General features: G+C 44.5%; 1 protein-coding gene across 18 annotated transcripts; it reads left to right on the top strand.

Moving 5' to 3' along the window:
- The first annotated feature begins 10,563 nt into the window (after nucleotides 1–10,563).
- On the top strand, nucleotides 10,564–27,314 carry sdr42e1 (short chain dehydrogenase/reductase family 42E, member 1). Of its 18 annotated transcripts, none has more exons than XM_038806339.1 (4): nucleotides 10,565–10,723; nucleotides 18,662–18,801; nucleotides 19,225–19,311; nucleotides 25,712–27,314. In XM_038806339.1, the coding sequence occupies exons 3-4, from the start codon at nucleotides 19,250–19,252 to the stop codon at nucleotides 26,808–26,810; spliced, it is 1,161 nt and encodes a 386-aa protein (XP_038662267.1). In that variant the 5' UTR covers nucleotides 10,565–10,723; nucleotides 18,662–18,801; nucleotides 19,225–19,249; the 3' UTR covers nucleotides 26,811–27,314. The 18 variants fall into 18 exon arrangements, with proteins under 18 accessions (XP_038662273.1, XP_038662278.1, XP_038662267.1 ...); XM_038806335.1 differs by lacking the exon at nucleotides 10,565–10,723 and adding an exon at nucleotides 11,314–11,452; XM_038806343.1 differs by lacking the exon at nucleotides 10,565–10,723 and adding an exon at nucleotides 11,314–11,452 and having other exon boundaries at nucleotides 18,662–18,766.
- Nucleotides 27,315–27,635: the final 321 nt, after the last annotated feature.

Genomic DNA, 27,635 nt, shown 5'->3' on the forward strand with positions numbered 1-27,635 from the left:
TAATCCAATTCTCGAAAGTGCATAATAAATAACACCCATGAATTGTAAAACCCCTCCATCCTTCCCCTCAGTTCAAATTTGACTTTCTCAAGAGTCAAGAATTCCAGCAGGTCCATCGACCACACCAGGGCACGGGGTGGAGAGGTTGATCTCTATCCCAACAGGATCCGCCTTTGGGCGATCAACGAGGCGAAGGCTACAATATCTGCTTCCTCACCCGTTTCCAACCCCGGCTAGTCCGACACCCGGATTATGGCCTCCTGACGGCCTGGTCCAGTTTCACGTGCACCACTTTAAAGATTACCCGAAAAAGCCTCCTTCCAGTAATCCTCCGGCTTTGGACAGGACCAAAACATAGGAACATGGTTTGAAAGTTTGAAACCCCCCCCCCCCCCCCCCCCCCCCCCCCACACACACACTGCTCACACACATCTTCTAACCCTTCAAAGAGCCGGCTCATCCTCGTACTTGTGAGGTATGCTCTATATATCACTTTCAGCTGTATCAGCCCCAACTTCACACAGAAGGTGGAGGCATTCACCCTCCGGAGCCCCTCACACCATAACTCCTCCTCCATACCTTCTCCCAACTCTTCCTCCCTTAGCGAAGCTGTCTGTTCAGGATAATATAAATGAACCAGAAAAATGTTTATACAATTTAAAGTTACAATTTAATTAACTTTGAATTATAGACAAGTTAAAGATGTTATGACCAATAATTAATCACAAAATCCCTGCTATTGGTATTAGTTGGCATTCAGGATACAAAAGTTTATATATGTTCAGATGGCACCGGGACCTTTTGGGAAATCTGGAGAAACGGCCAAGAAATCATTGATAGCTGAAAAAATAATCAATTTTAATATTGACTATTAGGAACAGAGGAACAGGAATAGGCCATTCCGCCCGTTGAGCCTGCTCCACCATTCAGTATGTTCATGGCCGATAGGACAGTTCAATGCCTTTTACCCTTATTAGGGGCTGGTTTAGCTCACAAGGCTAAATCGCTGGCTTTTAAAGCAGACCAAGCAGGCCAGCAGCACGGTTCGATTACCGTACCAGCCTCCCCGGACAGGCGCCGGAATGTGGCAACTAGGGGCTTTTCACAGTAACTTCATTGAAGCCTACTCGTGACAAGCGATTTTCATTTCATGTTAAAGATGGTCTCAAGAAGGAGGGAATAGGAAATGTTTTCACATGGATGACTGTTGGAGCATAGAATGTATTACCACGAGAGGCTATTGAAACGAAGACTATAACATAATTTAAAATGATTACATACACAAACGGACGAGTCGGAAGCAGCAAGGAAATGGTATCAGAATAGATTGCTTTCCATTGAAGAGGTGACAACACAAATACCAATCTCCTCCGAACATAAATCAGCCTCCCAGTTCAAGACATTAAATTCATGCTATGTGTATTGTACTTGACTTCATTTCTTAGCTCATCGTGCCATATGCGCAAGCCAAAAATTTGGCAACTCTCAAATTATTTACATCATGATAAAAGGTGGAAGTTCTAATGTAATTAACTGAGGTAAGGTAGATGAAAAAAAAATTGTTCGGGTGTGCTATTTAGTCAGCGTTGAGATCATTGATTTGAATCAATGGTTCTAAAGCAAGCAGCATATCAGGCTGTGCAAGAGCCACACAGTCCCATAACAGCAACCCAACGTAGTTTCCCTGCTGCTGTAGTATAGCACACAGCTAACCCATTGCATCATACCCAGATACTTAAACAACTTGGCACTGTCAAGGTAGGTGATTGGAAGGTTGCGCAGGGGGGGGGGGGTGTGTGTGTGTGGGGGGGGCCGGGGGACCCTCCCATTGTGCGTCAAGGCCTATGGAGGGGGGGCAGGAATCAGGGGGTCGCTTCGGGGGCCTCGGAGATTAGGATGCCATTTAAAAGTTATGTCCCAATGTCTCGCTACACTGAGGAGTTTCGGCGAGCAGAGCTCCCCCAGTGCACGAAACAGAGCTTTGTGCGGCTCGACCGCGCGTTCACTGTTGAGGCCCCTTATCAAACGCAAGTCATGTTTTATAGCATTGTGTTTCTCAGCGCTGCGAGCGTCGGGAAACACGGGACTAAATGTGCTCGCTATGGGAATTTGCTCCCGTTTAGTTAAATCGCACCCATTGTGTCTCACTTTTTAAAAAGGTATTGTCATTGAACACTTCCATCACTACTACAACTGTTCATGTAGCACCTTTGATAGAACCTCACAGTAGGGTCATCAAAAACAAACCTGACAAATTCCGAGCTTAGGACACTGGTAGTTGAAGGTACGGCATTGAAATTGAGGTTGATCAAGAGGTCAGAATTAACCACTACCTTTAATTATTGTATTTGTACCTGATTCAGGTATTCTTGACACTGAATAGATTTCTTCATCACTTTCTGGGAATCATGTAAGTTTTGTAGCAAAGACCCTGAAATAAAATAAACAGGTTTCATGCATAATGTAAAAAACAGACACGATACTGAAATAACAGACTTCTGAAAAAAGGAACAGCATTTCCTTTGCTCCTGACAAAAGGAAAATCAGGAGAGATTGGTCAAGGATTTAAATATTAATATGTTTAATAGCAAATTACTGCGGATGCTGGAGTCTGAAAAGAAACAGAAAATACTGGACAATCTCAGCAGGTCTGACAGCATCTTTGACAAAGAGTCATCCAGACTCGAAGTGTTAGCTCCGTTCCCTCTCCACAGATTCTGTCAGACCTGCTGGAATTGTCCAGTATTTTCTGTTTTTGTTTAATGTTTTTTTTTAATTTGTTCATGGGACGTGGGCATCACAGGCTGTGCCAGCATTTATTGCCTATCCCTAATTGACCCTGAGGGGGCAGTTAAGAGCCAATCACATTGCTGTGGGTTTGGAGTCACATGTAGGCCAGACCGGGTCAGGACGGCAGATTTCCTTTCCTAAAGGACATTAGTAACCAGATGAATTTTTATGACAGTCGACAATGATTTCATGGTCATCATTGGTTTCAAATTTCACCATCTGCAGTGGCGAATTGAACCCGAGTCCCCAGGGCATTATCCTGGGTCTCTAGTTTACTAGTCCAGTGAAAATACCACTACGCCACTGCCTCCCATGGAGATAGCTAGGATAAAAGGCACACATATAGTGCGTAGACTTACTTCACGGACATGTATGTGTACACGCTTTCAAGATTGTCCAAGGAGTATTAACTAGTGTTGATTTGTTTTGCATTATTATTTTTCCCTGCAATATGTGAGTAAAGTCTGCAAGGTGACAAGCCTCAAGTGACAAGGACTCCACTACTTCCAAAAGGGAGTCTGCTACCCGAGTTGCATCAAAGAAAGCTAAGGCATAAAGTGTAACAATCCATTCAAGCATTCTTCAAACCTGCAATTCACCAAGATACACTGAAAAGATGTAGTCATGATGGTGAGGGTAGATTGTTTTTGCGTATTGTGTGCAGTACTCTGTAAAAAGTTTTGCAGAATATTTAAACTAAATATTTTTGCAGGGTTCTCAATTTCACTCAGCCTCTTCTTGTGAGCAATTGTACATCTTGCTAAAGGGTAATGATTTCAGGAGTTGTATTCTTTCGTTAAACCTTAATATAGTAATAAGATACATATACACACTGAACCTATTCATTTTCTAGTACATTACTGTGTCAAACAAAATAAGTGAAACATTTACAACAATACATATTTTCAGGCAGCATTGGAATCAACACCAAATTGACAACATTGCACTCTTTCGGGACTTGGCCAAGATGTCACCTTCATAAATTACCTCCTCAGATTGAGTGGTTTGACAACCTCTACGAAGCACAAGACTTTAACCGAGTGACAGTATGTGGACTCACATCAAGGGTAATGCAATAAAAAATGCAGCAAAGCGTAATAATTTCAATGTACAATCTCCTTGGCTTCTATTGCACTTCTTTCTTTCTATGTTAAAGGCACTATATAAATGTAAATAGAGAAAAATAACTTGTATCTATATTTAACTGCAGGCCACCCCAAAGTGCTTTACAACCATACCTTTTCAATAAAAGTTCCCGAATGACCAACTCCATTCCTCTTCCTGGCAACTATTGGATGCTGAGCCAGACTGTTTGTAACCTTACTATTGTATTCGACGCAGAGGTGAGTTTCCCACCATATATCCACTCCATCACCGAGATTGCTTAATTCTACCGCCCTATTCCACTCCTGCCTGAGATCTTCTGCTGCTGAAACCCTTATCCATGTTCGTTAACATCTAGACTTAACCATCACCTGGTAATCCTCTCATCTTCCAATAATTCAGTGTGATCAAAACTCTCTCCATCTTCCAAGCTCTGTTCCCCTAGTACCTCATCCTCTCTATCTCTGTAATCTCCCACAAGCCTTTGAAATCTCGGCACTTCTCAAATTCTGATCTCTCGAAACTTCCTGATTTTAATTGCTCCATCATTGGTGGTCATGCCTTCAGCCCTCTAGGTTCTAAGTTCTGGAATTCACTCCCCATAAAGCTCTCTGTCTCTCTCTCCTACTTTTAGGACACTCATTAAAATCTACCTCTTTGATCAACCTTTGGTCACCTGTCCTAATATCTATTGTGGCTTGTTGTCAAATTTTAATTAATTAGCATCAGCCATATTAGTATGTGTCCTGCGTCACAAGACTCAGGGTGAAATTCAGGGAAATCTCGGCCCAAACCCAAACCTTCCCAAAACCTCGAACAAGTATCACCAGCCTTGAGCATTGTTGGAGGTGCTGTCTTTGGGCCCCGAGTTTAATGCCTCATCCAAATCTGTCTGCTCGGGTGGAGGTAAAAGATTGCCTAGGCACAAAGGTTAGCACTGCTGCCTCACAGCACCGGGGACCCAGGTTCAATTCCAGCCTTGGGCGACTATCTGTGTGGCCATCCTAAATTGCCCCTTAGTGTCCAAAGATGTGCAGGTTAGATGGAGTTATGGGGCCATAATAATACAATATAATAATCTTTAATGTCACAAGTAGGCTTACATTAACACTGTAATGACGTTAGCGTGAAAAGCCCCTAGTCGCCACATTGCAGCGCTTGTTCGGGTACAGAGTGCTGTGTTAGGCTGCTTCGGATAACACAGGCTGCTACTTGATGCAGTATTAACTAAAGGATGCTCCAGACTCTGAAATGAGTTCAACGTGTTTATTGAACTATTCACACAGTTCTCAAATGAGTTCGACTTGCTGCTAATCTAACTGTAGTAACTCAGTCTAACTGTACCAGCTTGCTCTAAGCCACGTGCTGGGGTGTGATGCTGCTGATCAACCCTGTCTAACTCTCTAGATGTCTGTCTGTGGAAAGAGGCAGGGTGCGAGTGCCTCATCCCTTTTATAGTGTTTATGTCATGCCCCCTTGTGGTGATGCCACCTCTGAGTGTCCTAACTGCCCATTGGTTGTGTCCTGTTCGGAGTGTTCATTGGTTACATGTCTGCATATCATGACATCTCCCCCCCTTTTTTTTAAAGATGTACATACATGTGAATGTGTCTATCTAATGTGACTGACTGAGGAATACAGAACAGAATAAACAAAACAAATGCTCATAAGTCCAGTCTCTGAGGCTTGCGTCTGATCCTCGTCGACCACCTGAGAGGTGGTGGAGGGGATGACGGTGTCTTGACAGGCGAGGGGGAGGCACGACTGGTGGCCTCGTGGTTCGAGGTGTCTAGAGGTGGCAATTTGACATGTGGAAATGGAGGGGAAAGTGGTTGTCGGCAAGCAACGTTTCGCAGTGCCCTTCGATTCCTTCACACAATGGAGCCATCAGCCATACGTAGGACATAGGATCTGGGCACAGCCTGTCGAACAATGACAGCCGGAGCAGACCACCCACCATCCGGTATCTTGATCCTGACCGTGTCTGCCGGGGATAGCATGTCCAGATCAGTGGCATGTGCGTCATAGTCCTGCTTCTGGCTGTCGCGAAGCTGCTGCATCTTCTGCAGCACTGGGAGGTGATCAAGGTTGGGCAGGTGTATGGCTGGAAGCGTCGTCCGCAGGCCCCTGTTCATCAGCAGCTGAGCTGGCGACATGCCAGTGGACAAGGGAGTCGCCCGGTATGCAGGTAGTGCAAGGTGTATGTCGGAAGCGGAGTTTGAGGCCTTGCGGATGAGCTGCTTAATGATGCGCACCCTTTTTTCGACTTTGCCATTGGACTGTGGATAGTGCGGACTGGAGGTGACATGCCTGAAATTGTAGCTCTTGGCAAACGTGGACCATTCTCAACTGTGGAAGCATGGGCCATTGTCGCTCATGACAATGTTTGGGATGCCATGCCGTGAGAATGTCTCTATACACACTTTGATGACGGTCCGTGAGGTGAGGTCTGGCAGCTTCAGCAGCTCAGGATAGTTCAAAAAGTAATCGACGATTAAGATATAGTCGCGACCATTCGCGTGGAATAGGTCAATGCCAACCTTGGACCACGGAGCGGTCTCTAGGTCATGTGGTTGGAGTGTCTCCTTGCTCTGCGCTGGTTTGAACCACTGACAGGTTTCGCAGTTCAGGACCATGTCCGTGATGTCCTGGTTGTTGCCGGACCAGTAGACAGTTTGCCGGGCCCTGCGTCTGCACTTTTCTCCGCCCAGGTGTCCCTATGAATCTGCCGCAGCACCATGCTCTGGAGACGTAGCGGGATGACTATCCTATCCAGCTGGAGCAGGATGCCTTCGATCAGCGTCAGGTCGTCCTTGACATTGTAGAATTGAGGATATTGCCCTTACTGCCAGCCATTGCTGAAGTTGTTGATGACTCGCTGCAACAGGGGGTATTTGGCCGTTTCTTCTCGGATGAGAACAATCTATCGGTTGCCGGGAGAGTGCTGGCACACAGTTGTACCTGCAATTCAATGTGCTGGATGATCTCCAGTGGTTCACTGTGTGAGTTGACTGAGCGGGACAATGCATCGGCAATGATGAGCTCCTTGCCAGGTCTGTACACCAAATTGAAATCATACCTCCGGAGTTTGAGCAGAATTCTCTGCAAACGGGACGTCATGTCGTTCAGGTCCTTTTGGATGATGTGGACCAGAGGCCTATGATCCATCTCAACAGTAAATGTTGGCAAGCCGCCAATATAATCATGAAATTTGAGGATGCCGGTGAGAAGACCTAAACACTCCTTCTCAATCTGCGCATATTTGGTCTCAGTGGGTGTCATTTCCCCATGGCACGTATGCTACTGGTACCCAGGATGATGTGTCGTCTCTTTGAAGCAACACCGCCCCAATGCCATCCTGACTCACATCTGTGGATATCATGGTCTCTCGGTTTGGGTCAAAGAATGCAAGGACGGGTGCAGTGGTGAGCTTGGCTTTCAGCTCCAGCCACTCTGTCCGGTGCTCCACCTTCCACTCAAAGGCGGTTTATTTCTTTACCAGTTTGAATAGGGCCGTGGTGTGTGTGTGGCCAAATTCAGGATGAACTTGCCAAGGAAACTGACCATTCCCAGGAAGCGCAGTACTGCTTTCTTGTCCTCGGGAACTTACATTGCCTCAATGGCTTTAATTTTGTCTGTGCCCGGGCGCACACCATGTTGCAAAATCTGATCGCCCAGGAACTTCAGCATAGATGTCCCAAAACAGCACTTGTACCTGTTTAGGTTGAGGCCATGTTCATGTATGCGTCGGAATACTTTCTTGAGTCGTGACACATGTTCCTCTGGGGTTGTGGACAGATTATATCGTCAACGTAGACACAAACACCTTCTATTCCCTCCATCATCTGTTCCACGATGCGATGGAAAATCCCCGATGCCGAGATGATGCCAAATGGCATTCGGTTGTAACAGAATCTGCCAAAAGGCGTGTTGAAGGTGCAGAACCTTCTGCTGGATTCTTCAAGTTGGATTTGCCAAAATCCTTGGGATGCGTCCAATTTTGTGAAGAAGTGCGCGTGTGCCATCTCATTCGTGATTTCTTCCCTCTCCGGGATGGGGTAATGTTCCCGCATAATGCTTGTTTAAATCCTTGGGGTCAATGCAGATGCGTAGGTCCCCCAAAGGCTTCTTTACGCACACCATCGAGCTGACCCAGTCAGTTAGTTCAGTGACCTTGGAGATGATGCCTTTTTGTTGTAGACTCGTGAGCTCTGCCTTCAGGCGCTCTCTCAGTGGAGCAGGGACACGTCGTGGTGCGTGGACCACAGGCTTTGCATCAGGCCACAGTAGAATCTTGTACTCGTACGGCAGCGTGCCCATCCCGCTAAATACGTCTAGGTACTGGGCTAGGATGTCGTTGATGCTGGCCTGAAGATCCGAATGGGACGGCGTCGTAGTGTAGACTCTTTGAATGAGGTTCAGTTGCTTGCAGGCGTGTGCACCTAGCAGGGACGCCCTGTCTGGTTTAACAATCTCGAAGTGTAAGCTTGCTTGTGTGTGTTGGCTGGACACCTGCAGATGGCAGGACCCCAGTGCCTTGATTGTGTTTCCATTGTAGTCCAGGAGTTTGCAGGCAGCTGGAAGGATTGTGGGGGGCTTCTTGATTCTCTTGAAGTCCAAGTGTGAAATCAGGTTGGCGGAGGCACCTGTGTCCAGTTTCAACTGGATGGGGCAGTGGTTGCCCTTCATCACTGCATGCCATCCGTCCTCGGAATCCACGGCCAGGGTTGATTGGAATCGCGATGTGTCCGGTCTGACGTAGTCGCACTTCGTAATATTGCCCACTCGGTAAGTGTTGTTCAGGTATTCATCATCTGGATCTGTTGCACTCCCTGGATCAGAGTCATGCATTCGGCGTTGCACACTTCTGATGCGCCGCTGTCGGAATTGGGAGCCCTGGCTCCTGACTGGTGGTGCAGATCTGCATAGGGCTGTATAGTGGTTTGGTTTCTCACAGTTTAAACGGTGTTTGCCTCTTCCAGGGCAGTTTTTTTAAAAAAAAATAGGTGGTGCCGCAGTTCGCACACGTCATGACATTGGCATGACGACGCTCAGTGCGTCGTGCGCATGCTCGGTGCGGTTCTCGGACGTCTGCACCTGCGCAGTGTGGTTTTCGGCCGCTTCGTGTTCCCAATCGGATTGAGCATGCATCGGGCCCTGGGAAGAGCGTGCAAAATGGCCGCTTTCGTCAATGTGGAGGCACTGCATCCGGGAGATGGCCTGAACACTCACCATCTCGTGAGGCTTGTTTTTCACTTTCTGCCGTTTTGTACTGTGAATAGCGATTTTTAGAACGCTCATGCACAGTACACATTTCAATCGCGAGTGGCAGGGTCATGTGCTTGATTTTCAACAATTGCTCTCGCAGAGGATCAGAGTGGACTCCAAAAACGATTTGGTCTCTGATCATGGAGTCAGTGATATCACCAAAGTTGCAGGATTGCGCTAGCGGTCTAAGGATAGTCAGATAGGAGTTGAAGGATTCGTCTTTACCTTGCATCCTCTGCTTGAAGATGTAGTGCTCGAAGATTTCGATGGTGTCCACCTCGCAATGGCTGTCAAACTTGTCCAGGATGGTTTGGTACTTTGTTTTGTCCTGCCCTTCGGAAAAGTGAAAGGAGTTCACTATCGCATGGTCACCTGCAGTGGTGAGTAGAAGAGCTATCTCCCGAGCATCAGTCGCGCCATTGAGGTCGATGCTTCCATGTATAGTTGAAATTTCTGCTTGAATGATCGCCAGTTGGCACAAAGATTGCCGGTGGTCCTGAGCTGATGGGGAGCCTGAATTTTGTCCATTGTGCCTGTATTCAGTTGCTGGTTGTCACGGATCTTGCTGAGTTGAACTAAATCGATTGAACAGTCATTCCTGGTATCATGTTGTGTTATGCTGCTTCGGATAACACAGGCTGCTACTTGATGCAGTCTTAACTAAAGGATGCTCCAGACTCTGAAATTAGTTCAACGTGTTTATTGAACTATTAACACAGTTCTCAAATGAGTTCGACTCGCTGCCAAACTAACTGTAGTAACTCAGTCTAACTGTACCAGCTTGCTTCAAGCCACATGCTAGGGTGTGATGCTGCCGATCAACCCTGTCTAACTCTCTAGATGTCTGTCTGTGGAAAGAGGCAGGGTGTGAGTGCCTCATTCCTTTCATAGTGCTTATGTCATGCCACCTGAGTGTCCTGACTGCCCATTAGTTGCGCCCTATTTTTAAAAAATAAATTTAGAGTACCCAATTATTTTTTCCAATTAAGGGGCAATTTAGAGTGGCCAATCTACCTATCCTGCACATCTTTGGGTTGTGAAGGTGGAACCCACACAGACACGGGGAGAATGTGCAAATTCCACACGGACAGTGACCCAGGGCCGGGATTCGAACCCGGGTCCTCAGCACCGTAGGCAGCAATGCTAACCACTGCGCCACCGTGCTGCCCAGTTGTGACCTATTCTGAGTGTTGATTGGTTGCATGTTTGCATATCATGACACAGAGAGAATTTAGAATGTCCAGGGCGGACGAGTGGGCTTTGGTTGGGTGCCCTTTCCGAGGGTCGATGCAGACTCGATGGGCTGAATGACCTCCTTCTGCAGTTTGAGGATTCTACCATGAAGATTAGAATAGAATCCCTACAGTGCTGGAGGTCATTTAGCCCATTAAGTCTGCACCAACCCTTTGAAGAATGACAGGGGCGCTCTTTCAATCAACACCACAAAAAACGGGTTATCGGGCTATGGACATGAAACATTAACTCTGCTTCTCTGCACAGACGGTGCTGGATCTGCTTGTGTTATCTGGAAGTTGTTATAACAGCGACTGCCCTTCAAAAGGTAACACTTCATTGACTGCAAAGCAATTCCAGATGGAGAATAACGCTGTATAAATGCGAGTTTTTAAAAAGTGATCAATACGGCTCCGAAGCGCCATGGGACATTCTGCCGGGTGAACGGTGCTATATAAATGCAGGTTGTTGTTGCTGGGCTGCCGCGCGCCTTCGGGCCCATCAGCTGGCCGGCGCCTACTCCCTCCTCTCACAAAGCTGGGCAGCGGAGGGCAGCTGACGCCACCGCCGGACTGTCCGTTCTCAGCCCGGGAATAGTGAGCGGGAACTCCGCAAACTGAGCAACATTTCAGCGGCCAAACGGCTCCGGCCTGCCCACCCTCCCGTCAGAGCCAGCACCAGCTATACAGGATAAATACCCAGTGTGTTGTTGACAGCGGTGAGTTTAACGGCCACCTCCGCGCAGTCCTTGCTGTTTATTTCCCCCGCCATCCTGGTCCGTCCACGGAACCGCCCCGCCGAACCGGGGCGAACCAACCGGCTGAGTTACCGCCATCTTTGACCATGGCGTGGATTGATGGCACAGAGTGCCGCCATCTTTGATCATGGCGGGGATTGATGGCACAAACTGCACAAACCATCTTTGACTGTGGCAGGGATTGAGGGAGCCGAAAGCCGCCATCCTTCATCATGGCAAGGGTTGAGGGAGCCGGCGGCTGCCATCTTTGATCCTGGCAAGGGATTGAGGCCGCAGGAAGCCGCCATCTTTGATTATGACGTGCGTAGATTTTAACTATTAATTGCTGACGTGTTGGGCCGAACGAGTTCCCAATCTTCCGATTTTTCGGAACCTGTTTACAAATGAGAATATTTAGCAGCAGCCTGGGCCATTCACTGACCTGTTTTGGCGAAAAATTAGTGCGTCCGGTGATTGATGGGACGGCGCCGTGGTAACCGGGTATTTGTGAGGTACCCTTATTCAGTCAGTAAGACAAGGTAGACTTGCGGCTGTATACAGAGGGATGGACATATTCTTTATGTAACATGGAAAGAAGCAACCTTAATGGCTGAAGCTTCCATGAACATTCCCCTTATTGTCCATGCTCATTGAGTAACAGAAAGGGTCGATGAGGGTAATATTGTTGATGTGGTGTACGTGGACTTTCAGAAGGTATTTGATACAGAGCCTAACAACAGACTTATGAGAAAAGTTATAGCTCGTGGAATAAAATAATACTAATCTTTATTGTTGTCACAAGTAGGTTGACATTTACACGGCAGTGAAGTTACTGTTAAAATAGCAATGCGGATTCAAAATTGGTTGAATAAAATGAAGCAGGAAGTCATGGTCCAATGTATTTCCTGCCCGATGGAAGAAGTTGGAAGAGTAAGTCGGGTGGGAGGGGTCTTTTGATTATGTTGCCCGTTTTCTCCCAGGCAGCGGGAGGTGTAGATGGCGTCAATGGATGGGAGGCAGGTTCGTGTGATGGACTGAACTGTGTTCACGACTCCGAAGCTTCTTGTGGTGTTGGGCCAAGCTGTTGCCATACCAGGCTCTGATGCAGCCAGATAGGATGCGTTCTATGATGTATCTGTAAAAGTTGGTAAAAGTTAATGTGGACATTTCAAATTTCCGGTGGTGGCGTTGACATGGGTGGACCAGGACAGATTATTGGTGCTGTGTACCCCATGAAATTTGAAGCTATCACCATCTCCACCTCGACTCCGTTGATGCTGACAGGGGTGTGTCCAGTACTTTGCTTCCTGAGGTCAGTGACCAGCTCTTTAGTTTTGCTGGCATTAAGGAATAGATTGCTGTCACTGCACCACTCCACTAAGTTCTCTATCTCCCTCCTATATTCTGACTCGTTGTTATTTGAGATGCGGCCCACTATGGTCGTATCGTCAGCAAATTTGTAGGTGGAGTTGGAACCAAATTTTGCCATGCAGTCGTGTGCGTACAGGGAGTATAGGGGGCTAACTGCTCAGCCTTGTGGGGCCCCGGTATTGACTATTGTGGAGGAGGTGTTGTTTATTCTTACCGATTTGTGGTCTGTGGGTCAGAAAGTCGAGGAACCAGTTGCAGAGTGAGGAGCCAAGTCCTAGGTGTTGGAGCTTTGATATGAGTTTGGCTGGGATTATGGTGTTGAAGACGGAGCTGTAGTCAATAAATAGGAGTCTGATGTAGGAGTCCTTGTTGTCGAGATGCTCTAGGGATGAGTGTAGGGCAAGAAAGATGCCTTCTGCTATGAGCCGGTTGTGGCGGTATGCAAATTGCAATGGATCGAGGTGGTCTGGGAGTATGGAGTTGATGCATTCATGACCAACCTCTTGAAGCACTTCATTACAACTGAAATCAGGGCCACCGGACAGCAGTCATTGAGGCACGTTGCCTGGTTCTTCTTCGACATCGGTATGATAGTGGTCTTCTTGAAGCAGGTGGGGACCTCGGAGTGGAGTAGGGACAGGTTAAAGATGTCTGCGAAGACATCTGCCAGCTGGTCCGTGCAGGCTCTGAGTGCACAACCAGGAATCCCGTCCTCACTCGTCGCCTTCCAAGGGTTCACTTTCAAGAAGGCCGATCTGACTTCGGAAGCTGTGATAGTGGGTCTAGGTGTGCTATGGGCTGCTCGGGGACTCAACAGCGAATTGTTGGTTTGCTGCTTGAACCGAGCATAGAATGCATTGAGTTCATCGGGGAAGGGTGCGCTGCTGTTGGAGATACTGCTTGGCTTTGCTTTGTAGCCCATTATGTTGTTTAGGCCTTGCCACAACCGCCGAGTCTGTAACGCTAGTCTGTGACTCTAGCTTGGTCTGATATTCTCTCTTGGCATCTCGGATGCTTTGCGGACATCGTACCTGGATTTCTTGTATAGGTCAGGGTCTCTTCACTTGAACGCCTCAGACCTGTACTTCAGTAGGGAGTCAATCTCGCGATTGAGCCATGGTTGTCGGTTGGGGAACGTAAGTACTGCTTTCTTTGGCACGCAGTCGTCTACACATTTGCTGATGAAGTCTGTGATGGTAATGGCATATTCGTAAGTTGGTCCCTGAGTTCTTAAATATGGAACAGTCCACTGATTCTAAGCAGTCATGTAGGAGCTCTTCTGTTTCCTCGGACCAGCACTGCGCAACCTTCTTGGCTTGATTCTCCCGCTTGAGTTTCTGCTTGTATGCCGGGAGAAGGAGCACCGTCTTATGGTCTGACTTGGAAAATCTGATTAAAACAAATAGTAGGATAAACCTTTTTTGCTCATGCTATAGGTTAGGAGTAAACTGCCAGATAGTTAGACATGATCAGAAATGATAGGGACAGGATACAGGTGGATGTTTTAATGGAAGAGTTAAGGAATTAGAGGGATGAACTTCAGTAGACTGGCTTTTTCTACCTGTCTCACCCCTCTAGGAATTGATTCCTACTCTACAACAGGGAATGGGACTAGCTGTTTATAAGTATCGGGTAAGTGGTTATGGTCTCTTCCAGTCCTAAGGTTTAAAATAGTATACAAACTAGCAGTAAGGTTTATCAAATTATATATTAAAAAAGAAAATAAATAAGCGAGTGATATAATTAAGTAATTGATTAAAACACATTAAGAATGGCAAGGCAAGTGACGTGTCAAGGCTGCAGCATGTGGGAGCTCCTGAATGTCAGTGTGATCCAGGGTAAACATGTCTGCAGTAAGTGTTTACGGCTCGAAGACCTTCAGCTCAAAGTCATTGAGTGGGAGGCTGAGCTGCAGACACTGCAACACATCAGGGAGGGGGAAAGTTATCTGGATGCTTTATACCAGGAGGCAGTGACACCACTGGTGTCAGAGGATAGAGTCTTCTGATTTGGTCAGTGATCAGGGACAGGAGGCTGTGACTTTGAGTGAGGCAGGTAAGGGGGATCCAGAGGGCAGGAGTGCAGGAGCCTTTGCAATTGTTCACTAGGTTTAAGGTTTTCTCAGCTTGCCTGAATGAGAGTGTGGACTGCAGGATGTGTGAGAAAACTAACCACGGTTCTGGCAGCCTTTCAAGTGGTGGGGGCAAAGAGGAATGCAGTTGTGGTAGGGGACAGTATAGTGAGATAGATTGACACTATTCCATGCAGCAAAGAGCAAGTGTTCAGATGGCTGTGTTCAGGGATCTGCACAGGGCTGGAGAGGATCTTTGAGTGAGAAGATTCAGTTGTGGTCCATGTAGATGCCAACGGCGCAGGTAAAACTAAGCAGTTCTGCATAGAGAGAATGAGAAGCCAGGCACTAAATTAAAAAGCAGAACCGTAAATCTCTGGATTATTACCTGAGCCACGTACAAATTGGCATAAAATATTAAGAGAGGTGAATACGTGGCTGAAAGATTGGTGTTGGAGAAGTGGCTTCTGGTTCGTGGGAACTGGCATCAGTACTGGGGAAAGTGAGCGCTTTAAGGCTGGGAGAGTCTATACCTCAACTGTGTTGGGACCAGTGTTCTAGCAAGTCACCTAACTAGGGAATTAAAACATAGAACATACAGTGCAGAAGGAGACCATTCGGCCCATCGAGTCTGCACCAACCCACTTATGCCCTCACTTCCACCCTATCCCTGTAACCCAATAACCCCTCCTAATCCTTTTGGTCACTAAGGGCAATTTATCATGGCCAATCCACCTAACCTGCACGTCTTTGGGGAGGAGGGTTTTAAACTAAGTAGTGGGCAAAGGATCAAATTTGGGAAGATGTGGCAAATCGAAAAGTTGAGAGTGAAGTGTTTATATGGGAATTGCTGAATAGACTGTAACAGGAAGGGATGGGGAGTACAAATCTAAGAGTAAATCAGCAGGTACGGTTAGAGGTTACAAAAATAATAAATGGGCAAAGCTAAGGCTCTGTATCTGAATGCAAATAGCTTTCAAAACAAAATGGATGAACTGAGAGCGCAAATAGAAATTAATAAGTACAATCTGTTATCATTAGAGAGGCATGACAATAGGATGACACAGATTGGGACCTGAATATTGAAGGGTATATAACATTTAAGATGGACAAGAGTTTAAGAAAAAGTGGAGGGATGGCTCTGTTAATTAATATTGATATTAGCACATTAGAGAGGAATGACCTAAGTTCAGGAAATGAGGGTGTAGGAGCTATTTGGGTTGAGATTAGAAATGATAAAGGCAAGAAGTCACTTCTGGGATTGGTGAACAGGTCTCCTAATTGTAAATATATGGTAGGACATAATATAAAAGAAGAGATAATGGGAGCTTGTCAAAAATGTCACCGATATTCATGGAGATTTTAACCTGCAGATAGACTGGGAAATCAGATGGGCAAAGGTACCCTAGATGGGAAATTGACAGAATGTTTTCAGGATGGTTTCTTAGAACAACATGTCCTGGTATCACCAGAAAGCAAGCTAAACTAGACCTGGTATTGGGCAACAAGATGGGGTTAATTCATGAAATCACAGTGCAGGCGTCCTAGGCAGCAATGATCATGATAAGACATTCAGTTTGATGGATAGGAGAATGGGTCCAAGACGAGTACTTTAAACCAAGTAAGGGCAATTACGAGGTCTCAAAAATAGAGCGAGTTGAAGTGAATGGCAAATTGGTTTAAGAGATAGGTCAATAGCGATGCAGCAGCAGACGTTTAAGGGGCTATTTCAGATACACAGGATACATTCCAATGAAAAAGAAAAATTTCAAAGGGAGGGCCCACCAGCTGTGGTTAACTAAAAAAAATTAAAGATTGCATCAAACTTAAAAGAAAATGCGTGCGCAAAGATGTGTGCCGGTCAGAACATTGGACAGAATACAATAAACAGCAAAGAATAACCAAAAGATTGACAAGGAAGTAAAAATTAGTATATGAGACGAGCATAGCTGAAAAAATAAAAACAGATTGTTAGAGTCTCTGTAGATATTTAGAAAAGAGTTAACAAAGTGACTGTTCGTCTTATAGAAAGCGAATCCGGGGAATTAATAATGGAAAATAAGAAAGTCGTAGAGATATTTTGCATCGGCCTTCACTATAAAAGATACGAGTTATATTCCAAAAGTTGCTGGAAATCAGAAATAACACAGAGAGAGGAACTCTGCAAAATTACAATCACCAGGGAAGTGGCACTGAGAAAATTGCTGGAGCTTCGAGCTAACAAATCTCCAGGTCCTGATGGACTTAGAATCCATGGAATCCCTGCAGTGCAGAAGAAGGCCATTTGGCCCGTGAAATCTGCACCGACTCTGAAAGAGCACCCTACCCAGGCCAACTCCCCTGCCCTATCCCCGTAACCCCACCTAACCTTCACATCTTTAGACACTAAGGGGCAATTTTACCACGGCCAATCCACTTTACCTACACATTTTTGGACTAGGGCCTTAAAAGATGTGGCTAGTGAGATAGCTGATGCATTAGTTTTACTTTTACATTCCATTAGATTGGAAAGTAGCAAATGTAACTCTTATTCATAAAAGGGGAAAGTCTGAAAGCAGGAACAACAAGCCAGTTAGCATAACATCTGTCATAGGGAAAATGTTAGAACCTGTTATTAAAGATGTTATAACAGGGCACTTGGAAACATTAAGGGTAATCAGACAGATAGATGCAACATTGTTTTGTGAAAGGGAAATAATGTTTAACCAATTTATGGGAGTTCTTTGAAGAAGTAACATCTACTGTGGATAATGGGGATGTACTGCATTTGATAAAGTGCCAAACAAAGGTTATTGTTAAAAAAAATCAAAGCTCATTGTGTAGAGGGTAACATATTAGCATGGATTGAAGATCGGCTAGCTCGCAGGAAACAGTAGGCATAAATAGGTATTTTTCTGGTTGGCAGAATGTAATGAGTGGTGTGCCACATGGATGAGTGCTGGGACCTCCACTTTTTTCAACTTATGTAAATGACGTGGATGAAGTGCCGATGAGACAAAGATAGTTGGATTAGTAAGATGTGAAGGGGACACAAGAGGCTACAGAGGGCTATAGACAGGGTAAGTGAGTGGGTAAAGATTTGGGAAAGGAGTTTTCACTGGAATGATATAGGTTGAGGAGCGACCTGATAGAAGTTTACAAAATTATGCGTGGCATGGACAGCATGGATAGTCAGGAGCTTTTTCCCAGGGTGGAAAAGCTAATTACTAGGGGACATGAGCGTTTAAAGTGCGAGGAGATGTGCAAAGCAAGTTTTTTTATGCAGAGGGTGGTGAGTGCCTGAAACTTGATGCTGGGGGAAGTGGTGGAAGCAGGTACGATAGTGACGTTTAAGAGGCATCTTGACAAATACATGAATAGGAAGGGAATAGAGGGACATGGACCCCGGAAGTGCAGAAGGTTCATCATGATCGGCGCAAGCTTGCAGGGCCGAAGGGCCTGTTCCTGTGCTGTGCTGTTCTTTGTTCTTTGTGCATAATGTTGCGAAGCTGTGCAATTGCCCATTTTGGCAGGAAAGATAAAAATATTATCTAAATGGTGGAAGATCACAGAGCTCTGAGATGCAGAGGGATCTGAGTGCCCTAGTGCATGAATCACAAAGGGTTTCTATACAGGTACAGAAGGTAATTAGGAAAGCTAATAGAATATTATCATTTAGTGCAAGGGGAATTGAATACAAGAGTAGAGAGGTTATGTTTCAATTGTGTAGGGCATTAGTGCGACCACATCTTGGGTACTGTGTACAGAATTGGTCTCCTTATTTAAGGAAGGATGTAAATGTATTAGAAACATTCGGAGAAGGTTTATTAAACTGATACCAGGAATGGACAGGTTGTCTTTTCAGGAAAATTAGACAGGCTAGGCTTGTATTTGCTGGTGTTTATAAGAGTAAGAGGTGATTTGATTGAAACATAGAAGACCCTGAGGGGTCTTGACAGGTTTAATGTGGAGAAGATGCTTCCTCTTGTGGGAGAATCTAGTACTAGGGTTCACTGTTTTAAATGAGGGGTCCCCTTTCCATTTATGGTCTTGCTCTCAGCCACTAGTGTGTGAGACTATAATTGTCATTGTTTTATTTTTCCTTCCAGAATTATTACACATGATCCCCATCAAGTTTATTCTGTTATGGATAAATCTCGCATGACTTTGTTTACAGTTGCCAAAGGACATGTTTGAAGTTTGATATCTGAAGTGTGAGTGGAAGAAGTGGTTGCACGAAGTGTGCACGGTACACAATATTTTTCGGATGTGATAAAATGGCTACTTACTGTTCCTGCTTTTATAGAACATTGCTTTTTAAAACGGGAGCGTTGAATACGATGTTCAAAATCAGTCCTAAACAAATTTCTTCATTTTCCAAATTTCAGTCCTTGCTTCGAGGTCTTAAGAATTATTTTTAGTGCCCCAGTTATTAACAGTGGTAAATCGGTTGGAGTTCTAGTTCGCATGCTCCTTCACTTTCAAAATAATAGATGGATTATTAGTTTTTTAACATGTACGCTTCCATAAGTTAAGATTTTTAATTAGCTGGTATGGATTTAACTGGCAACTTTGAGAGAAATTGCTTCATTCATTTGCGTTATTGTATTTTGCGACATTGTGAATTTGCTTTACCTTCAATGTAGTGATCTTTAAATTTGATTTTCTGCAGCCTACCATACTTTTAGCCGAACGAGATGGAAGCTTCAGCGACAGAAACTATCCTGATCACTGGCGGGGGAGGTTATTTAGGATGTAGGTAAGATCAGCCATTATGTGATATGAATTAAATAGATAATGCGCAAAGGACTAATGTCATAAAACTATTTGAAAGCAGGGCAGTTAATAAGTACATTTTTCAGTGGCATTTCTCTGTGGGAAATTGCCTTTTAAATTGTGGCAATAGAACCCAATTCGAAATTGCAGCTGTGCGCCACTTTGCTTCTGCAGTTTCTGTTCTGTCAGAATCTATTAACAGTAATGAGATAAAATGGGACAATCTGAAGTGAATTTATCCCATTACCAGTGGTAGAGTAGAAAAGTAACATGAAATGGATTGTAACTCACTATCAGACCGTCTTCTGATTATTCATGTCTTTCATGTAAGATAAACCAGTTTGCTGGTTATTAATTATCAATCTGCCTTCTGGATAATGGGAGGGACAAACACAGAATTCAGTTCGCACAGATAATTACTAATGCCCTGTGTTATAATAATGTACACCTCGATATTGGATTGCAAAGGTACTTTCCAGGTTCTAGTGGATGCAAAATCTGTTCAGTGGAGTGACTGGAGACATTGAATCATTAAAATATTGAACACTCATAAACTGCTGAACATAAGCTGTGACTTAACACCATTGACATCAATGCAATGATGTGGAGATGTGAAAAGAACAAAGCAATGCACTAATAGTGACTTCAAAAGACAGCAGAAATTCAGGCACACACAAACGGCGTTGCTGATGCATCTTGATTCTCACTATTGCCCTCCATTGCCACTTTTTCTCTTTTTCAACCTTGTTAAAATGTATGAGGTGTCTTCAATCTAATGAACAGTATTTGTTCAAAAAAGTCACTAGCTAACATTCCTTCTGGGGCTTTCAGGTGGTGTAATGTAGAGGGAAGACTTGTACGAGGTGGCTCCTTCTAGAGTACTGCACCTTTTGCCATTTTCTCTCATTTTCAGGTGGCATTTTCTTTTGAAAACCCACATAACTAATGGGATATAGATTCTATATGATTGAAATGTCCAGAAAAGTCAGGGGAAAGAAGGTGGACAGCAGAAGTTTGTTGAAGGGTTTGTTGGAAGCCTCTCAGAGTTCATTGGCAGATAAATGGCGGAGGCAGCCTCTGGGGCTCCGACCATTAACGGCCGAGGTGCTTTGACAAAAGAATTTGATAAATGCTGGCAGGTTGTGTCGGAGGACCTCTGGAAATCAATGGAGGAGGCCTTGGCTCCCATCTGAGCGGCTCTAGAAAAGACCAATGAAACTGTGAAAGCCTGTGGAGCCCAAATAAAAGATATGGAAGTGGCCCTTTCGAGACACAGTGATTAGATTGCCTCACCGAAAGCGGAAATGTCATTGGTGGCCGAAGTGAATAAATCGTTGAAGGCCAAGGTGAATGATCCAGCAAATCGGCCCAGGAGGCAAAACATCCCAATTGTGGGGACTGCCAGAGAGGATGGAAGACCCAACCCCCATGGAGTACTTCGTAGAGATGTTTGCTAAAATGGTGGGAGAGGGTGGATTCATGCTTCCTCCTGAGTTGGACCGAGCCCACCGTACACTCCGACAGAGGCCTCGTCCTGAGGATACACCGCTGAAGTTGAAGTGAAGTTTCATAGCTTCAAAGAGAAAGAGGGGGTTCTGAGATGGGCGAAGGAGCATTGAGACTTCAGATGGGAAGGCCACGCCATCAGGTTTTACCAGTGCTTGGGAATGGAGCTGGCAAAGAAGAGGGCTGAGTTCAATAAAGACAAGATCGCCCTGTACAAAAGTGGATTCCAGTTCGGTGTGATGAATCTTGGTCAGCTTCGAGTGACTTTTGATGGAAAGGACTGTTTATTTGATACGCCGGAAGAGATGGACTTCCTTGTCAAGAAGCACTGGTTGGGGAGGGTGTGATTGAGCTTTTTGGGTGTTGGAGACGGGGATATTGAATTGTTGTATTTCCATAGTTCCATGTTTATTCTTTCATTTTCCTGTTCTTGATGAGATTGAATTTTTTACAGCTTGGGGTTTAGTTTAATGTGTTCTGTTCTGTTTGTTATGAAAATATATACCTCCCTGTTGGAGCGTAATGGTTTAATTTAATATTTGTAACCATTTTTCTTAACTCTAGTTGGGAACCTCCCTGCTAACCTAAGAGTTAGCTATGGGAGTGTTTTTTGAAGGGTTGGCTGCAATTCTCTATAGTAGTTTTTTAGATAATGAGCTTAAGAGTTTCCATCCTTGTGTACTATTCCACAAGGGACCTACGGATTGGGGATGCTTGTCTTCCTTGTGCTCCTTGTGGAGTGTGGGCTCCCCCACTAGGTGCGGGGTATCTCAATGATCCAGTGTCTGTGAGATCAGCCAGTAAGGCACCAACCAGAAGGAACCCGTTGGGGGTCTACCGGGAAGTGCATGTATATCGTTTGTAAACAAAACTGATCTTTATTCAGTGTGTCCTTGTTAAACCCTGCCTCTGTCTGTATCTATATTTGGGTGTGGTGTATTTGAGGGTGGGGTGGGGTGGGGGTGGAGTAAGGATAGTTTACTGACGGTGCTTGCAGATTTTTCTTTGTTTAGTCTTGTGATTTTTTTTTGGCGACCAATTTGGGTGGGCCTGGTTGCTGTATCGCATACGTCTCTTTTGGGTAATCTCTCTTGGTGTAAATGGCTGACTCTGGATTGAGGGAGGGTGGGAGATGGGACACCTGGAATGTCAGGGAGTTTAATGGCCCAGTGAAAAGGTCAAGAGTGTTTGCTCAACTTCAAGAGTTTAAATTCCCATCTGGTGTTTTTGCAAGAGTCATTTTTGGGTCAGGCACTTGTCAAGACTGCTGAAGGGGTGGGAAGGACAAGTCTCTCATTCCGGTTTCAATGGTAGGGCCAGGAGTGCAGCATTATTAGTTAATAAAATGGCACAGTTTTCTGCCTCTCAGACCTTGGCTGACCCCAATGCCAGGCATGTTATTGTCTGTGGCTCACTGGTGGGCACTCCGGTGGTTCTGGTTAATATATATGCCCCAGAGTCTGGTGATCCGAATTTTATTAATAATCTGCTGACTTCCCTCCTCCCTAATTAAGATTTGTTATATCTTATTTTGAGTGGAGACCTAAACTGTGTTCTGAACCCTAGTCTGGATCGGTCGAAGCTAAAATCTCTATCAAGGGTGTCCAGAGTTTTGTTGTCTTTCATGGAGCAGATTTGGGGCAGGGAGGTGCGTAGTGAAACCCTTTGCAGGGTCAAATACACGTCTTCATGTGTCTGGCTAAGTTTGATTCAATTCGATGCGGTGACTAAAGCAAGGATGAGTGGATTTTTCTCTGGAGTGGAGGACAGGTGTGAGTGCTGCTCTTGAGGAAGGCTAACCACAGTCCTATGTTCTTGTCTCGAATCAAGTTGGTACGCTTCCGGGCCTCCTTTTTTTTTTTAACCCCATGTCAGAGATACTCAACGTTGATTTGGACCCATGTCCGCTGGTGGCCATATTTGGGGTTTCGGACTCGCCAGTGCTTCAGTCGGGGCTGATGATCAATGTCTTCGCCTTGGCCTTGTTGATAGCCCAGAGACGAGTTCTACTTGGGTGGTGGTGTACTCCTATTCCTCCCGGTGCCTCAGTTTGGTTTGGTGACCTCATTTCTTTTCTACATTTGGAGAAAGCTAAGTGCGCCGTTAGAGGGACGGTTATCATCAGCTGTTAAGGGGATTAGTTTAGTTTTTTGGGTTAAGTTAATATGTGTTTTTGCTCGTTTGTCTCTTTCTTCTATTGTGTAATTTTGGCTAATTGTTTTGGAATGTTTTGTTTAATATGATATTTTTAATAAACCTGTATCTTTTTTTAAATTCAAAATTATTGTTCCTTCTAAACTGCGTAGATACACACCCATGCAGGAGTTGGGAATGTTCGGCGCAAGTTATGCACGCAAGCAGTGGTTCTTTAAGATGCTCACATGTGGCAGCTCAAAAAACAGACTATGCATAAGTGAAACATTGGTCATAATCTATTTCACTTTAGGATGCTAGCTGACTTATTTATTTCCAGCATTTTCTATAAATAAAACTTTTTTTATTGTAAAACTCAATATAGTACTTTGCTGTGATGCACTCTTTTTTTTCTTGCTGTAGTTGATCTTCATCAAGACATTCTCTAGACTCCTAGTCATAGTTGGTTGAGATTCGTAAGTGTATAATTACTTTATAGCAGCCACTTAGGGGTACTTTTGTCTAATATCTCAATGCTTCCCTAATCTTAAAATGGAAACCAGGTGATGTTCCTGCAGTCAGAAAAAGTAAATTGTTCGTATACAATTAAAAAAAGAGAGCCTTTACATCAATGACAGGTATAACCACTTTGCTCAATACATCAATAAGGCAGTGTCAGGATATGTACTGTGTAAATCTCCGATTGTAACTCTATAATAAGAACGAAGAAGAAAATCTTGACTTCTTCCACTGCCAAGTTTATTGTGTTCAGTAATCACGGGCACGATTCTTCCAAAAGGGAACAGCCGGAGCGAGCACATTTAGCCGCGTGTTTCCCGGCGTTCGCAGTGCTGAGAAACACATGGCTGTTCAACGCGACTCGCGTTAAACAATGAATCAAATGTTCAGCAATAATGTGGAAATGACTGAACAAAAAAAAGGAATTTCCGTTGTGTTGATGAGAACATGTGCACCTCATGTAGATAGAAACTCTTCTGCATATTTCATTATTTAAACACTGATTTCAGCCAAAACCTCCTTGCGGTGTGGGGATATGTTTACCTTCAGGTTCTCCCTCACATTATTATTGTTCCTGTGGTCCTCGATCACTCCATGTGACATGAGCACACTAGGAGGAGCACTAGCCCCGAAGGAAGACATTCATGGCCTCTCGTAGGAGATCACGACGCACTTCAAAATTACATCAGCTATCAACGTTGGGACTATGCAGATATTTCTTGAAGTCACTTAGTGCCACCTTAAACAAATAGATTCTGAAAGGACTTGAGCGGGGAGATGCTAAGAAGCTGGAAACTCTAAAACCAGTCTCAGGATAAGGGATTAGCTAGTTTGAACTGAGATGAGGAAACGTTTCTTCACTCAGGGTTGTGAATCTGTGGCATTCTCTGCCCCCAGAAGATTGTGGGTGCTCAGCTGTTGAGTATACTCGAGACCGATGGATAGATGTTTGGAGTTTAAAGGAATCGAGGCTCGTGGAGAGAAGATGAGAAAGTGGATACCAAGTTGAAGATCAGCCATAATCTTATTAAATGCAGGCTTGGTGGGATGTATGGCCTCTTACTGCTATTTCTTAAATTAATATGTTCAGTCTAACCCACAAATAACATGTTTTCTTTGTATCCAGAACCCAGTTTATTCAGGTGTTCATAATGCCCTCCAGCCCAACTTGGGCTTGTTCTTGTTGCTATGGTGAGATCTCCTGTTCTATGTGGTTACTGTGAGTCAAACATGCAACCAAGTTAAGTTGGTAGTTGTTCAAGTGAATTGAGTCTGTTTCCTTCTAACATGTTACAGCCCATTTAGTGGCAGGCTTTCATTCTTCAATGTATTTTCAATACAAAGCTCTTTTTTAAAGTCAGCACAGACACAATAGGCTGAATGGCCTCCTTTCTTGCTGTTTTATTCTATGGTTGCCGCTTCTGATTGCGTGACAATTCTTGTTTGGTGGTGTAGCAAAGTATAGTTCAATCATAATTTCCATAGGGACAGAAAGAAAATACTTGTATCGAAATAGCACTTTTACACCTCAAGACAGTCTGAAGCACTTCGTATTCAATTAGTTATTTTGAAACGGTTTCTTGTTATACTGGCAAACAGGACAGCCAATTTGTATCTCGTGATAATTCTGAAAAAGTAAATTAGATAATCTGTATTATAATCTAGCCAGTTAATCTGTATTGTTTGAAGATGAATGTTGGCCAAGACACTGGTGAAACTCTCCTATGTCTTGAGCAATGTCATGGGATCTTTTGCATCCACCTGTATTCATTCAAAAGGTGGCACTTACGACAATGTAGCACATTGCTCAGTTTTGCGCTGATGCATCAACATCAATTGTGACCGGGATTTTCAGGTCCTGCCGCAGCGGGACTCATCACGGGGAATATAGCGGGCAGGCCAAAAGGCCATTGACTTTCGGCAGGATCGGAAGATCTGGCAGTGGGAGGGGCCCGTGCATTCACGTGTTGAAGTGGGGACTCCATCTTCTGACCGGGGTGACCGTACTATCCATCGAACCAAGTTGACTTTTGTAATTCGTAAAATACATGCACAAAATACTAAAATGTGCTCCAGCATGGGGTAAATTTGTACCTGTTTTAACCGATTTATATGTCGTAAATAATATTGCCTGTGCATGTTCGGTACGATAATTGTATGTTAGTAACCAGAACTGTTTGAGGAAAATAGTTGTATGCTACTTATTACTTTCTTTTCTGTTTCAGATTGGGTTGCGCCCTGCACAAAATGGGCAGAAAGGTGATCCTCTTTGACATCCACAATCCCATTCAGCAAGTGCCTGATGCAATAGTCTTTATAAAGGGAGATATTTGCAACTACTCGGAAGTAGAGGCTGTGCTCAGGAATGTAGACTGTGTTTTCCATTTAGCTTCATATGGCATGTCTGGAAGGGAACAGTTAAATAAAAAATTAATAGAGGACGTCAATGTTAAAGGAACAGAGCACGTGATCCAGACCTGCCTGAACAATGGGATACCAAGATTGCTTTATACAAGTACGTATAATGTTGTGTTTGGAGGCCAAGTAATTAAAAATGGGGATGAATCTCTCCCTTATCTTCCGTTGCATCTTCATCCAGATCATTATTCGCGGACCAAATCTTTAGCTGAGATGAGGGTGCTGGAAGCAAATGGTACAAAGCTAAAGAAAGGCATTGGTGTTTTACATACCTGCTCCCTACGCCCGGCGGGCATTTATGGACCCGGTGAGCAAAGACATCTTCCCAGAATAGTTAGTTATATAGAGAATGGATTCTTCAAGTTTGTGTACGGGGCAGCAGACAGTTTGGTTGAATTTGTCCATGTTGACAACCTTGTTTCTGCACACATACTGGCATCGGGAGCTCTCACAGAAAGAAAAAATCATATAGCTGGTGGCCAGGCCTATTTTATCTCTGATGGCAAGCCGGTAAACAACTTTGAATTTTTCAAACCATTAGTGGAAGGCCTTGGATACAAGCACCCCACAATTCGACTGCCACTCGGACTGGTCTATTTTTTTGCCTTCCTCACTGAAATCATTCATTTTTGTGTAGGCTGCATTTATAACTTTCAGCCATTTCTGACTCGCACAGAAGTCTACAAAACAGGAGTAACTCATTACTTCAGCCTGCAGAAGGCTAGAAAAGAACTAGGGTATAACCCACAAGAACAAAGTCTGATTGAAGTCGTGAAGTGGTTCAAAGATCGTGGTCATGGGCGGAAGATATCCAGGTTCAATATCAAGTGCTTTATTTGGGATGTGATTTTTGTAATGCTGCTCTCTGCTGTTATTATGTCTTGGCTTCCAGTCGTTTCAGCATAGTATTGCAAGTAGTTCATGTTTCACTAGACCGTCCTTATAGCCTGGACCCTAATTTGGGATGTTTTGAGAATAAACTCTACAACATAACCTCAGTATGTTACCACATTTAAAGAAATTTACCAGACTGCAGAACACCTGACAAACCAAGGTACATATGTCTGGTTTATTTTACATGTTGTTTAAATGTGGCATCATGCCAGGTCCTGTAAAATGGTCTGTTTCTTTGTTTAGATAGTCATTTTTAGTGTTTTTAGTTTTAAAACATTTTTTTTGATAATGAAAACCTGAGAATAAATTTTGCAACATTGGCATTAGATTATTTTCATTGCCGTCTTTTTGTCAGGCACCTAGTCAGTCGCCTGCATATTGAAGAAAAGGGGTGGTACAGTGGTTAGCACTGCTGCCTCACACGTCAGAGACCCGAGTTCAATTCCAGCCTTTGGTCACTGTCTGTATGGAGTTTGCACTTTGTCCCACTGCCTGTGTGGGTTTCCTCTGGGTGCTCCGGTTTCCTCCCACAGTCCAAAGATGCGCCGGTTAGGTGGATTGGCCATGCTAAATTGTCCCTTGGTATCCAAAGATGTGTAGGTGAGGTAGGGTTGTGGGATTGCAGGGGAGTGGGCCTAGAGAAGGTGCTCTTTCAGAAGGCTGGTGCAGACCTGATGAGCCAAATGGCCTCCTGCACTGTAGGAATTCTAAAACCAGCAACAGTGTCTCCTTTACAAATCCAAAGACTGTTTTTAAAATCTTTATCCGTCTTTTGGGTGCCAAGGTGTGCCAAAATCCTCTAATAATGTTTTTTAAAAAAGAAAAATCACAAAGGTA

This window comes from Scyliorhinus canicula, chromosome 9 (assembly GCF_902713615.1).
Source record: "Scyliorhinus canicula chromosome 9, sScyCan1.1, whole genome shotgun sequence".
Lineage (NCBI taxonomy): Eukaryota > Metazoa > Chordata > Chondrichthyes > Carcharhiniformes > Scyliorhinidae > Scyliorhinus > Scyliorhinus canicula.